Here is a 13,871-nt window from a genome sequence, read left to right as displayed (position 1 = left end):
GAGATGTAAAGCAAAGTGTATCAAAATGGCGCCCGCCAGGGGGCGCTATGGGAGTTACAGAAAGTTAAAGAAATTTATTGCATTTTTTAATAATGAAATCTATTTTGTTTTTTTAATGATAAAAGAATATTAAATGTTATTTGGTATGCTTTTCTTTCCAATTGGCCGACTGCTCCGTCGCGCTTGCTAGCATAGCATAGCTAGCACGAAATGGAATAGTTTCTGACAAGAAAAAGACCGAAGGAACCATCCAAGAGTATTTATGCTAAGCACATGTAATAATTATTGAAAAGTGAATAAATATGAGGGGGAAAATGGCTAAGTCAATGTTTCTTTAGGTATTTTGTAGTGTTGTTGTGTATTTGCTAAGACCGCAAGCTAATGTTATATTTTAACTCTTCTTTTGAACAGCACAAAAAAAAAATAGAAATAAAAGAACAGGCAGTATTTGACAATGAAATACTGTTTTATTGTTATAGTACAAAACGTGATTTAAAAAGATCAACTTTAGCGGAGTATAACAAATACCACAGAGGAAAAGATGGGGAGAAGTCACAGTGTAACACACTAATCAGCGCTGATTGTTGAAAACATAAAGGTCTGCGGCTGCTACCAACAAAACCCCTTAAACCCACTTCTTCATTCTGCTCAGGAATATTTAATTAAACTAAATTAAAAAAAACAAAACACTCCAATATGCTACAACAGGCATTTGGAAGAACTGTGGAGCAGAAAAAGTCTTAACAAGCAGAAAAATGAAAAGCAGAGAAGAGTCAACATTCTGCTGCAAGGAGGGGGGAAAATGAATAAAACTGAAAACATTCAGAGATTTTCCAGCAGTAGTAGGAGGAGGAGGTGAGATTAGCACTTGGTTGATTTGGTACGAAAAGGCCACAGTGTCAAACGTTGCATCATGAAAAGCACTTCTGAAGAGGAAAGCCTTCTTTCTGTCTGCTGCAGGTTTTTCTGGGTTTGGGGAAGTCACAGTGGACAGACAGGGCTACAAAAAGTAGCCTTCATCTCAAACTCTTGTTTAGAAATCCTCAAATTTAGTTTCCTGTCTGGTGTTTCACCAGTGGCAAAGCACTGAAGAAGTTCCAGTGACTATTTTACAACGTTAAACGTCCTCAAAATCTTCAAATCAATATTGAAGTCAACTAACTAAAACATTAAAACCTTCCACACTTATTGAGCAAATTTGGTGTAAATAAACTTTGCTACGTTTGTGATGCTTTTGTTTTGAAGAAATTAACGAAAGTTTAAATGTCAAATAATCTCCTTACATCACCTAAATCAAACTAAACCTTAAAAGACAAATAATAAAAGTTTCCAGAAGTCTGCCTGCTAACAAACAAAATAACTTAGGGGTGTCCAAAGTGTGGTACGAGGGCCGTTTGTGGCCTTCAAAATGATACTGGTTGGTCCTCGGTCTACAAGTCAAGAAAGGTAAAAATCTGGTAAACAAAATAGAAAACAGCTGATAAACCCCAATAATTTGGAAATTGCCTTTTTCTGTTAACAAAGCAACAGTATGAAGCTTTTTTATGTTTGGATGCTTTAGAATTTATAGAATTCATTTTAAAAAATTAGCTTATTGTCAAGCAAGTAAAAAAAATTAAGTCATGTTTTGTTTTTAATTTAATGAATTTTGTGGCATGTGTGTAATTTAAATTTGGTGCGAAAAGTTTAGTCGCCACTGACTTTTACAGCAGATTTTCATTTATATAGTCAAAACAAACACTGATCACATAGTTGATTGTGAGCAAATTTCCTTGATTTCATGAAGGCGAGGGAGGCTGGTTGACAAAACACCAGAATCGGCTTTTTGTTTGCAAATCTAACAATTGAAGTAAAATCTCCAAACTGCTGCAGGATTATTACGGTTTGTGCTTCCTGAACTAGAGAATCAGAGCTGGACTTGGCTGAGACAGTGTGGAGCCGAGTCGTAAAGCTGCAGCACGTAACTTTTATAGAAACATATTTTTATACATTTGTTGAAACTGTCACTATGTTGTGACAGTTTAGTATGGGACAAAAAAATCAGTGAAAAAAATCAAGCTCTTCTGCTGATTGGTTGAGCTAACTAGAAACAACCAATTAGAGCCAGGAGGCGGGTCTTGGTTAGCTCACTGGTAAGTTGCAGCTAGCATAGCAAGTTGTGAACGCTAGGCTAGTTAGCATAGCCACTGATGAGGGCAGATAAAAGTTTTTTCTGTAACAGTGAGTTGTTTCACCCCCATTAGCGTAGTTTGCAGCATCTCCCCAAGCTTGATTGACAGCACTAAGACCCGCCTCCTAGCTCTGATTGGTTGTTGAATTGATCTTTTCACAGATTCTTTCTCATAACAAACTGTGGACAATTTTAACAAATATCTAAAAACCCATTCTGCTGTTCAGAGTGACGTCAGAGCGATTGTTCAAACGACTGAATCCGTATAGAAACAGAACTTTCTGACTTTCTTCTGGTAAAATTGCATCTTTATTCCACTAATGTAATTATATTCTCATAATTAAACAAAACATTTTGTATCCTGGCCCTAATTGAAATAAAAGTCACTGATTTAATCTTGAGCCCTAAAAGTGATGCTGTTCAACATTTGTTAAATCTGTTGTGACCTTGATAAGAGTTGGAACTGCCTCTAAATTTGGGTCCTTTGAGAAAACAATATTCTGACTCAAAGTACGACTACCGCCCTCTAGTGGCTGCTCCAGACCTAGGACGTCCATGGAAAATTATCATAAAAATAAAAGTCTTTGTAAATGATTGAGATTCTTTATTAGGTTTTAATTGCAGCCTGAAATGTTTCTGAGTTTGTTAAATTTTGTTCCTTCAGGCTTCATGTTTGGTCCGACAAAATCGTAACTGCTCGATTTTTTCTCTCCAAAATACAGCTTGAATATTGTAACCGGGTAAACAAACAAAAATCTAACAAGACAAAATTTACTTTGCTTACAAACCAGGTTTAAAAATTACATTTTTGATAGAAAAGAATAAAATAAAAAAACCTGTTCTGTAATTTCAAACGGTTTGCTCTAGTGAAGGCAAGTAGTAATAAATAGAGAAAATCAAGGCCTCTGGGCTGCTTCCACTCCTCTTGGCAGTGTTTGGAGCTTCAACACCACACATTTATTCAGAAAAAAAACCTAAAAAACTTTTTTTAAAGAAATTTTTTATGAATAAGGCCATTGAAAAGAAAAACGTTCCACTAACAGGAATAAACACCAGTGTTTTGGTTAAATTAGAAAGAAATGTGACAAAGTAACATTAGTCTGAAGAAACGTCTCCAACTGAACCCAGAATGCAGATTAAATCTGATTAGATCTGGTTGTTTTCTAGATTATATTTCCAGATTTTATGGAGGAGGCCATCTTAAAGGCTACAGGTGAACAGGAGCGGTCAGCACTTTCTACCAAGTTCAGCTCCACCATCTCCTTCAACTTTAAACAAAAGATGAAGCCACTTTTTTTTCCTGGATTTAGGAAATCCACATTTTTAAAACTGTGAAATTTTGAGCGTTTTGAGAGAACTGGTGGGTTGTAAAAACAAACACGCAGTAACACACAGAGGCATGAAAGGAAGAAAAACGAGACAACTGGATTTTTGGTACCAAATGAAGACAAGCCTGTTGCTTTGTGCCAAACTAAACGTGAAGATTTTCGGTCTGAATGAACGCAGAGCGCCTTCTTTTTTCTTTACTTCATGGAGGAATCAAATCAATCCAGGAGGAAAAAACCTCCTGGCAAATTCAAGTTTTATTCAGGTTACAAGAAGCTACAATGCCTGGAAAGGACACCAGAGGGCGCTTTGGTCAACACCAGCAGCCAGATAGCGCCACCACCGCTGCCCCCTGGTGGCCACTTTAGTACTGCAGGTTCAGGGAACCAAAACCATTTCACCGTCAAACATCCAAATGTATGACGGAGAGCAAGGGCCTTTAAAGATAAAAAAGGGTAAATTTACGACAAAAAACTAAGGAAGAGAATTAGGGCCACCGAAAAAAATAAATAAATAAAATTCTGACTCAGGATTCTTAAAAACAGACATTTCCTAAAAAAAATAAAAATAAAAATTCTGAGTTCCAAAAGTATCCAAAATTTCTGGGGGAAAAAAACAACTAATTTCAGACTAATGTCATAAATCTTCTAAAAAAGACTAACTTCTGAGTTTCAATAGCTGAAAATTTTATACTGCTGAAACTCAGACCTTTCCATGTATTTTTTTTCCTTTAGTCTTTTTTCTAAATTATTTTTTAGAAAATTTCAGTTTCTTTCTAGCAAATGCTACATTTTTGAGACTCATTCATTGCTTTCTTTTTAGAAAATTTCTGAGATTAATCTCAAAATTTGTAGATGTTTATGCAGAAATTTACTGATCCTTTTTTCTTTTAATTTACAGCGGCCCAAACATGCCGTCGTACCAATCGTTAGTTCTGGTTTGAAACCAACAGAAAACAATGAAAAATAAATGTAGGAAATAAAATACAACATGAGACTCAAGAGTTTTATGGTCAGAAACGAAACATTCAGGGTTAGTTTGGAGAAAAGTGCCGGCGGGTCGACCGGGTCGTCAGGACGAGATTCTTCATTTGGATCCAACAGGCTTTTAAACAGACACAGACACACACAGACACACACACACACACACACACACATCGCTTATGCTTTTTACACTCGAGTCCGTAGCGAAAACCAGGTGTTTCCCAACGCGGGTCTGGTTCTGGGAAGGACTGGATTACAGGGCAGCGCCGGGGGTCGGGTTCTGGTTCTGGAGACAGAGGCTTCGTTGATTAGAGAGAGGGCTTGGCGAAACCAAACCGCCTTGGCTTGATGAGGTGGAGGAGACGCTTGGATTAAAACTCCTCCTGCTCCTCGGCGTCCGGTATTATAAAACCCTCCTGCAGGAAACGGCGACAGGAAAGAGACGAACGTTTAGATCCAAACGATCCCGAGACGCTTCGCCTCACAACCAGCAATAAATCTAATCGTTACACCATTAATTAACATGAGATCAATAACTTCCATATCATTACTGCCTCTTTTGCCTGTTTTGCTTTGTTTATTTTGAATAGTTAAATGCAGCTGCAGTTTAAAATGTTATTTATTAATTAAAACATTTTTGATATTTGATAATATGTACTTGGATTATTATTTTTCTCCTTACTTTTATTTACTATTCAACTATTATAACATTTATTTAGCATAAATGTTGCCTCTTCTGATTTTAATTGGCGATGAGTTCTGTGGTGGAAAATGTTTTACGTATATTTTCCACTACAATCCTTAGACAGGAAAGTGTGTAATATTTTACATTAATCCCCTCAGATTTCAGCCAGTTTTCCAGTTATTCTACTGGTCAGTAACCAGTTTAACTGGTCAGGTTCAGGATGGATTTATAGCTGTTATGGATCTAAACAGTTGTGAAACAGATTTGTTTTGTTTTAGTTTGGATTTGTTAATAATTTGTGAAGAAAGAGTTTTGAGTTGAAAGCTGGACTCACGTCTGTGGCGTAGAGGATGTCGACGATCCGCTGCAGCGTCGGGTCGCCTTCACCTTCTTTCTCCTGGCAAATCAGCTCAATGTTCCTCAACTTACCAAAATAAAAGTCTCTTTCCTTCTCCATGTCCTGAATGGTAGATTTCAGAATCTCTATCTGTGGGTACAGGATACGAAAAAGGTGAAACATTTATTTTAAAAGCATTTCAGCCATTTTAAAGTTAAATTATTCACTTCATAAAGCCTCAGAAATATTAGCTGATTCAAAATTCAAAAATACTTTCTTGATACCAAAGGAAAATTAAAAAATAAAGATTGATGATATTAATGTTAATAAAAGTGTTCATGTGGGTGGAAGTAGCGCTGGGTGAAGTGGAATTAAACCTTTTGTGGTAATTTAGTGAAAACGATGCAAATTAAAAAGATATTTCTGTTTCTTAGGGGATCAATAAAATATCGTTTCATCTGTACAGCACAGTTTTCATACCACAAACACAAAAACATTTCAAATAAACCCCTTCACTTACTTCAAAAAGTGTGATTTATACCAAAAAGTTACACAGTAACTCAATTTAATCACGTTGTTGAACTGAATCGTGAAACAAACAGTAAAACAATATTTCTGATTAAACTATCAGTAGGGCTGGACAATAAATCAATAATATACATCTGGATACACATGGATCAATATCGATAGATGATAAATCTGACAGAAAATTCAATATTCATCATATAAAATATTCACTGAACTTTGATCCAGAACATTCTGGAGAATCAGCCAATCAGCAGAGAGTGGCTTTAACCCACTGTTCTGTGGTTACCTAGCAACAGCCTGGCGAGTAACTTCCACAGGGTAGAGGATTATAAGGTTTCTTATAACGCTTAAAAATAAAAAACAACATGAATTAAAACTGTGGAGGACAGGAAAGGTACTTCAAATACTTAAAACAAAAAACTAATCAATAATTATCAATATCGTCTGATATGAAACGCTGTCATGTTTTTCTGTCATGTTGTTCAGCCCAGTTTTCTTTTTTATTTAACATCATTATTTAAAATTTATCAGGATATTTAAATTCTTATGTCAAGAACATTTTTATGATAAACAATTTGAGCCAATCAAATCAAACCTCATTAATAAGCTCCGCCCTCTCTTCATCGCCGCCTCCCATCCCCGGTTTTCGGGTCACAGCAGGAGCCAACTTGGGAGCAACTTTTGCAACTGGAGGCTTCTGGGTTGCTGATGAGAGAATCAGGGAGATTTCTGATTACATTGATCGATCAGACGCCCGAGGCAAACTGATCAGACGGACCGGCGACGCCGACCGATCCAGACCGGAGACGCCGACCGATCAGACCAGTGGTCCCACCTTGGTTGAGGGTCTTCTTGGGGAGTTTGTTGAGCGCAGACGTGGCGGGACTGTTCATGGGCATGGTCTCCTGGCCCTGCCTCATCGCCACCGGGTCGTACTCCTTCCCGTCGTAGTTGGCATCAAAGAATTTCTTAAACCACTGGACTAACTCAAAGTTGTCCTGGAACTTCCCCTTCACCAGTTTGTCGACTGGGATTATCTGAAACGAGACGGACGGCCCAATCAGAGCGACCGACGACAAACGGATCCAATCTGGCGTGGTTAGCCCGGCGGCTATCCTTTAGCTTTGAGTGAACTTACTTTATCCACGCCCATCTTCTTGAAAGCAACTTGCAGAAGCTTGAAGTTGTGGATGTATTCGTGCTCCAACTTGGCGCCGAATTTGACTTTCTTCAGAGGTACGGATCCGGGGAACAGCATGTCCATAAACTGGCAGTAGGCGGCGCCTGAGCAGGAGCAAAACATTAGAAACTTCTGGAACATTTTACACTGTAAACATGAACCAAATGGCTCTTCCTGCACCGTCCTGCTGCCAGAGTCCAGGAACACGGATCGATTCCAGGAACACGGATCGATTCCAGGAACACGGATCGATTCCAGGAACACGGATCGATTCCAGGAACACGGATCGATTCCAGGCAGCACTTCTTAACAGTTTATCATTACTTTAATTATTGCTTTTATTCCTAAGGCTCGTCTGGTGCGGAGCGCCTGCAACCCTCAGGTGAGCTCACACCTGTTTATTCAATGCTCCCCCAACCAGAACTAAACAAAGGAGCAGAAGCTCCTCAGCTCTGAAACAGTAGAAATAAACCTGCCTGGTCTCGCCTGGCTGCCCATGATGCAACACGGGACGCTTCCTCTAAAAGCTGCTGGACAGCTGCCGGGTTTAAGTCCTGAAAGAACCCGGTTTATTTTCTGCAGCTCAGAGCCGAGGAAGGAGGTCAAAGAATGAATGTTTATGACGGAAGAGTGATTCAAAAATCCTGCTGTTTTAAATACATGCAAAAATTTTCCATTTCAAGGAATATTTTTTACATAAAGCAACTTTTTCTAAAATTAAATTTTAAAAATTGACTTCTCTTTGTAAAAAACATTTTGCTACATTTGTTGCTTTTTTGAAAAAGTTGCTTGAAGGGTTTGAAAAGTCGCAGAATTATGCATTTTCCAGACAATGTGCAATTTTATAGCACAATTAAGTAACTACTTTACTTTCACTTGTAATAAAAATGCTCCATAAATCAAATGTGACTTTATGAAATTGGGTCTCTGTCTCTTTAAGAAGCTCCTGATCTTTCAGAAGCTCCGCCTTCAGGAAGTCCTCCCAACATGGCTCCTCTATTAACCCTTTAATGTTTTCCCCAGAAGTAAAACCTGAGGAGCTGCTCCACCAGGTGTTTTAGCTGCTGGCTCATCTGTGCTCATTAAACTCAAACTGGATTAACGGTTTTTCTCCTGCCTGAGGATTTAAGTTCACAACGCAGCTTTGAAGAATTAATTTCACACAAACTCATTTTCTGTCCTCACCTGTACACAACATTTCTATCTTGGTGAGGTTCATCTGGAGAGACTCGTTGATCCACATCAGCATGTCGTGCCGACTCATGTTGTCGCTGGTCACTGACGTCGCGTAAACATTCACCGCCATCCTGGCTCACCTGCAAAACAAGATGGTGGATTACCGCTTCAGATCCAAAACGAGCAGCCCGGTTTAAATGATGTGTACACAGAGAACCGGAGATTTCGCTTCCCTTTTGTCTTTCAAAGGAGAAAAAAGACAAAACGACTCTCAGTGAAGAGTGAATTATTTCTTACTTTTCTTGACTGTTCTCTTTCTTTTGCTTGAATTGTTGATTTTTTTATTATTGTGGAAGCTGTGGAACTGGATGTATTTTGGTCTTACAGTTTTTTTGTTTTTTTTAGACAACTATGATGCATAACTGAATTAAAAATGATGCCATTTTACAGCTGATTAGCATCTGGAAAGCTCAAATACGCCTAAACTTTGACCCCCAAGGAGAGGAAAAGGAGGCATCGTGGATGCAGAAACAGGAAGAAGGAAGTTAAACCATTTCTACTTTGCAACGTCCTGGATTTCAAACCAAACATCCAGAGAGATTCAAAGAGGAGCGGCAAAAGCAAATGAGGTGGATTAGCAGAGCTAGCTAACAACTGACGGCCACTTAGGACATGTTACTGTAACATATCGTCTCTGCAGCTGTTAGCATGTCAGCACAGTTATGAGATGACAACAGTCTTCAGTCAGAGGCTCCTTCAGCTGTGCTGTAAGACTGACTGCTACCAGAAATCCTACCTGCAAACAGCATCACAAATGGGCCTGTCACAATAACAAATTTAAACAATAAATTCCCCCAAAGGTTATCACAATAAACAACAAGATCATCAATTTGAGACCATTTTTAAGTAACATAACAGCAATAACATTTTAAATATCCAAAATAAATAAACAGAACAGAAACAACAAATTATGAAGTCCATAATCAAAATTCTCCTTCAAAATAAAAGCGAGGTGAGACCAAAACACCAGAACTGAAGAATCTATCATCCAGTTCTTCGTAGAAAAAAAGAAAATAATTGAGTTAGTTTTCATTTGTCATGCGATTAATTGATTTATTGCAACAGATCTGATCACAATTTCAGACACTTGGATGATTTGTGTCACAACAACTAAAGTAATTAAATTTCCTTTGGGTTGAATTAAACATGTTTGTGCTGAACTGAACATTTAAATACTGTCATATAAAAATTGTTGCCCAACATGCTGTATTATTTAGCATCAGTTCTCTATCAGATAAGGTCATTTCCTGCAGTGCGTCTCTTCCATCCATTCTGTGTAAAGTCAGACTCTGAGACGCTTCTGATATAACAGCCAACACAAACGGCATGCAGACGGCGCCGCATGTCATTAAAATGACGTTGCATTTTAAACGTACAGAAACCCTCTAATGTCTTTCTGATCCGACTTCCTGTTAGTAGCAGTTATTACCTGGATCACAATGGAAAATAAAATACTATAAACCTAAACAATTATTTTTACCTTAATGTATTGCTTAACGTCTTGTTGAATTTGTCATGGATTAAATAAACCTGCTGACTGGTCCACAGATTAAAAGCTGTTATTCTGACTCGGGTACAGATCCTGACAGCGTGACGTTTAGATCCTGCCCCATCTCCCTGCTGGAGGGCAAAAGGCTGCTAGCTGATGACTAGCATTGGTTTTAGCGGACAAGCTGTCAACACAGCGCGCTAAATCTTAAATATATGGCTGCTATATGGAAGAAAAAGGGACACAGCACTTTAAATAAAAACGTCAGGAAAAGTTTTAAGAGGAAATAAGGGAGAGAGTGGTAGGTCAGTTATGCTAGCTTGACTATGAGAATGTTAACATGTAGATGTGATGTGGAATTTGGTGTGTTTTGATTCAGTTAAAAATAAAGGCGACCCACATACCAAGTGACTGATCATCAGTAGAGCAGGGGTTTAAATTAGCTAATCGACCACCACTGTGTTAGCTTGGCTAAGAGCAGCGGTAGCTAATCAACCACCGCTGTGTTAGCTTGGCTAATAGCAGCGGTAGCTAATCAACCACCGCTGTGTTAGCTTGGCTAATAGCAGCGGTAGCTAATCAACCACCGCTGTGTTAGCTTGGCTAATAGCAGCGGTAGCTAATCAACCACCGCTGTGTCAGCTTGGCTAAGAGCAGCGGTAGCTAATCGACCAGAAGTAGCTGATTTATAATAAACATAAAGTCTAAAAACATAACACTGTAACAAACTAAATGTTCTCCTCTTTGTGTAAAAAATCTTGTGGATTCTGAAACATATAGTGGTGATGTTGTCAGTTGCTACGGCAACGAGTCTAGCTAATTAAAGGTGGTTTTAAATTGTTCTTCAGTTTTTTTCTGCATTATTCTTCCCTTTGCTGCGGTGCACTGCTCTGAACTGATCATTCCTGCATCTCCAGGTTTCGTTTAGTTAACGAGTTGCTCTATGGATGGCATGTAAAAGAATCATGTTTTTTCCTCCACTGTTCATTGAGCCTGTTGATAGCCCTTTGTTTGACATCGTTATCAGTGAATTTGCATGGAGAGCGGCTTGCAGATCTGATCATTAAGGTCAGATTTTAATGCCAGGTGTAAATCAGTCTGATGGTATCAGAGGATCACAGCGCCATGATGGATCCAATCAGTGGGTTTCTGATTATACAAGTTACAGTGCTATTACCTTAAATTTGTTTATTTGCTTTTGCTGGTTACAGTTTCATAAACTTTTTGACGTTCAGGTGCAGTCTTTTATATTTTTGATCTAATAACGTGCATGTATTTGTCTGTCAGTGACAGTAAGTGGTATTTCTGTTCTATTCCACATGACACAAAGAAAACACACCCAGATTTACGGCTTATAGCAACATCAATAGTAGACAATACCAACTTATGAGTGCAGCTTACGATCATTTCAGTAATCGATTATTCTGATAGTTAATTGAGAAATCGTATTTTTTAAAAACATCACAAAAGAAACTCTGCAACAGTAAATATTTACTTAAAGAACATTTGCAAAAACTTTATTAGAAATATATAAGAAAAAAATATATTTTTCTTTGCAAAATGTTCAGATTTTCAAAGGAAAATTAAGTAAATTGACTCAGAACAGCAGTCAGTAACCTTTACAATCCTGGGAGTCCTTTTGTTTCTCTTCTTCACTTATAACAAATCACAAATGAGTAAATGAATAATTTTGTTTTCAACAAAGCCAGGTCAGTTGTGGGATCACAGAGAAAGCCCAGCTGTATCTGAGTCAGCAGGGCGCATGTCAACCCAGATCTGAGCCGGGCCTGCGTTTTAAACACGGACCAGCTGCTCTTCCTGTGTGCCAACACTAACAAACATGTTTTAGAGTTTAAGCCAAGTTAAAACTGCTTGGTTTGGTTAAGAATGGTGTTTTGCAGGACGCATTTTGGATCAGGGAGGGAACTCTTTACCCTATATCGCATCAAAACTAGGAAGCTAACGTTAGCAGCAGTTAGCCGTTATAAATGTGCTTATCAGATTATAAGCCGACTTATTAACTAGCTACAACCTCATATAGTGAGATTTTCGGTTTCCTGGTGGGCTGTACAAACTGCGGATGTATCCTAGACCCGTTTCCAGCACCGGGTTGTGATTTGTAGCCCAGTTCTGCCAGCATGAAGGCTGTTTCCCCGCCCTGAACCAGAGCCTCCCAGACGGAGCACCGCCTTGTTAGGTTCCGTTACCCTGGAACCACTACCGAGCCTTGGTCAACCCAATCATACTAAATGTGATTTTATTAAAGGTCCTGACAACTGAAAACAAGAATCCTGATCCAGTTTCACCAGCTAGCTCCGCTCTAACCAGTATCAGCCATGCTCCGGGACAGCGAACCACCAGTTAGCATTTTAGCTGCTCGGCTCCTCACCCAGCGGCCGCTCCAAACCACCCCGGTTTTGTTTCATAGAAAAAAACGTTAACTCACCTGTAACTGGTCAGAATTTATACTTCTGTGGTCTCGATTGTATTTAGTTATCTCTGCTGTGGTTCCGAATACCAACAAAAGACAAATCTTTGTTTACTGGGACCGAAGGTGTCACTTCTGCTTTTCTTCTTTAGCTGTTTCACGTTCAATCTACCGGCAGCGGAAGAACACAGCGGAACAGCGCAGCAGATGACGTAAAAAAGTAAGAGTACGTCACGACGCACCAGAGTATATGGAGCTAAAACGGTCTCATAATTCACAAACGCATAGTTCAAAATCCACATATTTACAGAACGAGATTCACACTTTTATTTTTGATGCAAACACAAATATATCTTGATTTACAAGCTGTTTCTGGCCTGTGGGTGGCGCTATATTTGTGTGTGAATTTGATACTAGTCTAGTCTAGGAAACGTGACTTATCACGTGAGAGCAGAAGACTCTTATGATGCGGGCGGGTTTGATGTCTATGACGTGAAACTGACGTCATAGGTCAGGATCTTGATTTGCTGTTTTTTTCTCTCTAACCGTCACTTTGCACTCATTTATCGGAGAGCCCGGACCAGTTCGTGTTTTTCCCGCTATTTTAGCAGAAAACTTGAAGCAATTATCCCAAGTAGAATGACTTCCCCGTCCGAAGAGACCGAGATCATCACCGTCCAAACCCTGACACCTGTGGTCTTCAATTTTTTCGAAGTCCTGACCCCAAAGGAGTGTAAACATCTGGCAACTGGACACCCAGATGGCATCACCACCTGCTTTCTGTTCAAGACTATGGGAGATATCTTGGAGCTCTTCACATCCAATGTTCTGGATAAGCTCCAAAAGAAAAACTTCACCTCTGAAGATGTAACGGCGATTGTGGGCAACAAAGTTCCCGACACGTTCGCAAAAATCCTAGACGTCGAAAGAGACTACAGTACTGAACATACCGAGAAGATAAATCGGCTAATTGTGAAACATGTGATGAATAAAGTCGCTTCCAGCTTAGACTTTGACGACCCTAGAAGAAATCAAGTCAACGAAGTACCTTATATGTACATACTGAAAAATATAGTGTCCGAAACCCGCTTAATGATAAGGGACCTTGTTATATTCCAAGCTAGTGAAAAATCCAACGAAGTACCTGCTGTCAACACAATTGAGTCAAAATATAAGCCGAAAACTCTTAAAGGGAGAATGCAGAGATTTTTCAGGATGATCTTTGGAAACCTGTTGAGAAACCGTTCTTAGTTAAGCGTGTTTTCAGAGCCGTATGCAAACCTTTAAAAGAGACAACAGCTGAGAAGTCCAGAGTCCAGTCTGCCAAGACGAGACCACCTGACACCTTAACACAAAATGACTCCATTCAGCATGCTAACATCAGTGTATAAAGTAAAATGACCCCAAATGCTAAGGTCAAACGCTATCAGTAGCATCTGTGGTACTTTGTATGTTGATTTTCATAGACTTTCTCCATTCAGTTGGATAAACATAGCTAATAAATAAAAG

At 39.0% G+C, this 13,871-nt stretch overlaps 1 protein-coding gene across 2 annotated transcripts; it reads right to left on the bottom strand.

Moving 5' to 3' along the window:
- Positions 1 to 447: 447 nt before the first annotated feature.
- On the bottom strand, positions 448 to 13,731 carry mapre1b (microtubule-associated protein, RP/EB family, member 1b). 2 transcript variants are annotated; one of them, XM_044115661.1, is made up of 7 exons: positions 13,644 to 13,731; positions 8,395 to 8,525; positions 7,168 to 7,313; positions 6,865 to 7,066; positions 6,625 to 6,734; positions 5,499 to 5,651; positions 448 to 4,895 (listed from the first exon to the last, which is right to left on the bottom strand). In XM_044115661.1, the coding sequence occupies exons 2-7, from the start codon at positions 8,513 to 8,515 to the stop codon at positions 4,851 to 4,853; spliced, it is 777 nt and encodes a 258-aa protein (XP_043971596.1). In that variant the 5' UTR covers positions 8,516 to 8,525; positions 13,644 to 13,731; the 3' UTR covers positions 448 to 4,850. The 2 variants fall into 2 exon arrangements, with proteins under 2 accessions (XP_043971596.1, XP_043971511.1); XM_044115576.1 differs by lacking the exon at positions 13,644 to 13,731 and adding an exon at positions 12,381 to 12,580.
- Positions 13,732 to 13,871: the final 140 nt, after the last annotated feature.

This window comes from Gambusia affinis, linkage group LG01, assembly GCF_019740435.1.
Source record: "Gambusia affinis linkage group LG01, SWU_Gaff_1.0, whole genome shotgun sequence".
NCBI classification, from domain to species: domain Eukaryota; kingdom Metazoa; phylum Chordata; class Actinopteri; order Cyprinodontiformes; family Poeciliidae; genus Gambusia; species Gambusia affinis.
This window is presented reverse-complemented; position numbering and strand designations above follow the sequence as displayed.